This window comes from Oncorhynchus keta, chromosome 6, assembly GCF_023373465.1.
Source record: "Oncorhynchus keta strain PuntledgeMale-10-30-2019 chromosome 6, Oket_V2, whole genome shotgun sequence".
Classification (NCBI taxonomy): Eukaryota; Metazoa; Chordata; class Actinopteri; order Salmoniformes; family Salmonidae; genus Oncorhynchus; species Oncorhynchus keta.
Genome location: NC_068426.1, coordinates 20,761,959 through 20,764,247, shown reverse-complemented (window position 1 = coordinate 20,764,247; position 2,289 = coordinate 20,761,959). Strand labels below are relative to the sequence as shown.

The window sequence follows — 2,289 nt, the reverse complement described above, 5'->3', positions numbered from 1 at the left end:
ATTGAGTGTATGTGAACTTCTGACCCACTGGAAATGTGATGAAAGAAATAAAAGCTGAAATAAATAATTCTCTCAAATTTTATTCTAACATTTCACATTCTTGAAATAAAGTGGTGATCCTAACTGACAGGGAATCTTTACTTGGATTAAATGTCAGGAATTGTGAAAAACTGAGTTTAAATGTATTTGGCCAAGGTGTATGTAAACTTCCGACTTCAACTGTATCTCCCCATCGACGGTGAGAATGATTTACAGATATTTCCGCCAGTTGTAACTGCAGAGAAAGTACCCTTCAACTCCATGGAAAAGCACTGGCAGAGCCTACTTTATCTTTGTTTGTTTTAAAGGTGAGAGTTGAGGGGCGTGCTGAGCTGAAGCATGGTTTACGGGAAATGGGTGCGTGACTTGATGGGGGTGAAAGTGAAAGGAGTTGTACGGTGAGGATATAAAGCTGTGCCTGGACCACAGTAGCCCATTTATCTGCAGATCCTTGTTTAAAATATTGAGACACAGACAGAGAACATCTAAGACAGAATGTCCTTACGGTTGGCTGCACTTCTTCTGTTGACATCAGTCCTCTGGAGCCATGCAGCAGGTGAGATCCTCTCTTCTACTGCAGAGCTACTGTTATTAACTACTTTTACCTCAAGTTGTTTTCATAGTAACTACTATAATAACGTCTTGGTTACATGATGCTGTGTCTTGATCACTAGTTATCTGTGGAACTGAATACGCTCTTCGTCTTCTCAGGAGAATGTTGAAATGTAATTTTAGTAGAATGCCATACCCAGAGAGAGAATACACAAAGATACAGAGGGGATAGTCTAACCTGTGTTTGTGTGTCTGCAGCAAACACAGATAAAGCAATGGACTGCTGCCTGACAACAACCGATGCCAAACTTCCTCACAGAGTGGTGAAGTCATTCCGTATCCAGACAGTCAGTGGAGGATGTCGGATACCTGCCACTGTGTAAGCAACATTAATCATTCCACACACTTGTACAATATGTTGCCAAATGTAACACATCACCCTAACCACAAGTTCATGTTTTCTGGATGTGTGTGACTGCATTGTTTGAACTATGTCTGATCTAAGTTACTTCTGCCAACAGGTTTGTCACGAGGAAGAATCTTAGACTGTGTGCTCCTCCTGCCACCAATAACAACTGGGTGACCAAACTCATCAAGCAACTGAAGAGGAAATCGCAGAATGGAAAGGCCAGAAAAGGGAAAAATGGTGGGATTCTATCTTAAAGTGTGATGCAATTCACATGAATCAATTCTATAAATGATAACGTTTTCTTCCATCAACGGTGAAGGTCCACCCGTGTCTGTATTCAACTGTTTCTCCTTGTGCATTATTTCTCCTCAGGCAAGAACAGTAGACACTGAAAGACTGATCCCTGAACATGGAGCTCCAGAACACGTTCTGCAAGAAACAATAATCAGCAGTTGGACACATTTTGTCAATGACATTTTAGAAGTTAGTTCTCATTGTAGGGTGGATGCACCGTGATACTGTTGAATCGATTGAATTCTCCCGGTTGCCATTTTTCTTTTTGACCAACACTGTTTCATGTGTACTTCGTGTACTGCAGAAAAAAACACTGCGTCTTTTCTAACCTTTCTCACAGTCACTTTACGTCCCTATAAGCTGGATTTTGTATTGTATAGATACATTTTATGTAAATAAAGTGTTTGCTTTTTTAAAGAAATATTGTGTTTTTCATCTCAGTATTAATTATGTATTAATTTTGTCCAGTTAAAGATTTGTCCATGGTTTTTACATTGTACAACATTATTGGGAGTAGTTAGTAGTTCAATTTCCAAGATATTCACATCCATTCATAAAACACAATGATCAACTCCAGCCAGTTGTCTCTGGTGTCAGTAGAGCAAGTTCTAACATCATCAAGGGATAGGTACAGGGAAACATCTGAGTTATAGTCTGTGTTAAACACTGCATGAACCTACATACCTACTTACTTAGGGCTGAGCCGGTGCAATAACATTTTCTCTGCCATGAACAACTCTCTTGGCACTTTACGAGTAATGCATTAACACACTTAAAGACAGATTTACACTTTAACCAAATGTGTTATTCCTTATTCTTATAAACCTTATTCCATAGTTATGATCTATGGACCTTCTGTGTTTAATTTCCTCAAACGAAGAAAAGGCGCAGGAACTTGGTCTGGTCCAAGGTGTGGCCGAGCATAACTAATATAATAATAATAATAATAATAATATATGCCATTTAGCTGACGCTTTTATCCAAAGCGACTTACA

The 2,289-nt window shown here is 39.1% G+C and overlaps 1 protein-coding gene across 1 annotated transcript; it reads left to right on the top strand.

Moving 5' to 3' along the window:
* The first annotated feature begins 415 nt into the window (after window positions 1-415).
* On the top strand, window positions 416-1,715 carry LOC118385657 (C-C motif chemokine 19-like). Its single transcript, XM_035772876.2, has 4 exons — window positions 416-595; window positions 850-970; window positions 1,113-1,237; window positions 1,373-1,715. Exons 1-4 carry the CDS (start codon window positions 535-537, stop codon window positions 1,390-1,392), a joined length of 327 nt encoding a protein of 108 aa, XP_035628769.1. The 5' UTR covers window positions 416-534; the 3' UTR covers window positions 1,393-1,715.
* The last annotated feature ends 574 nt before the right edge of the window (window positions 1,716-2,289 follow it).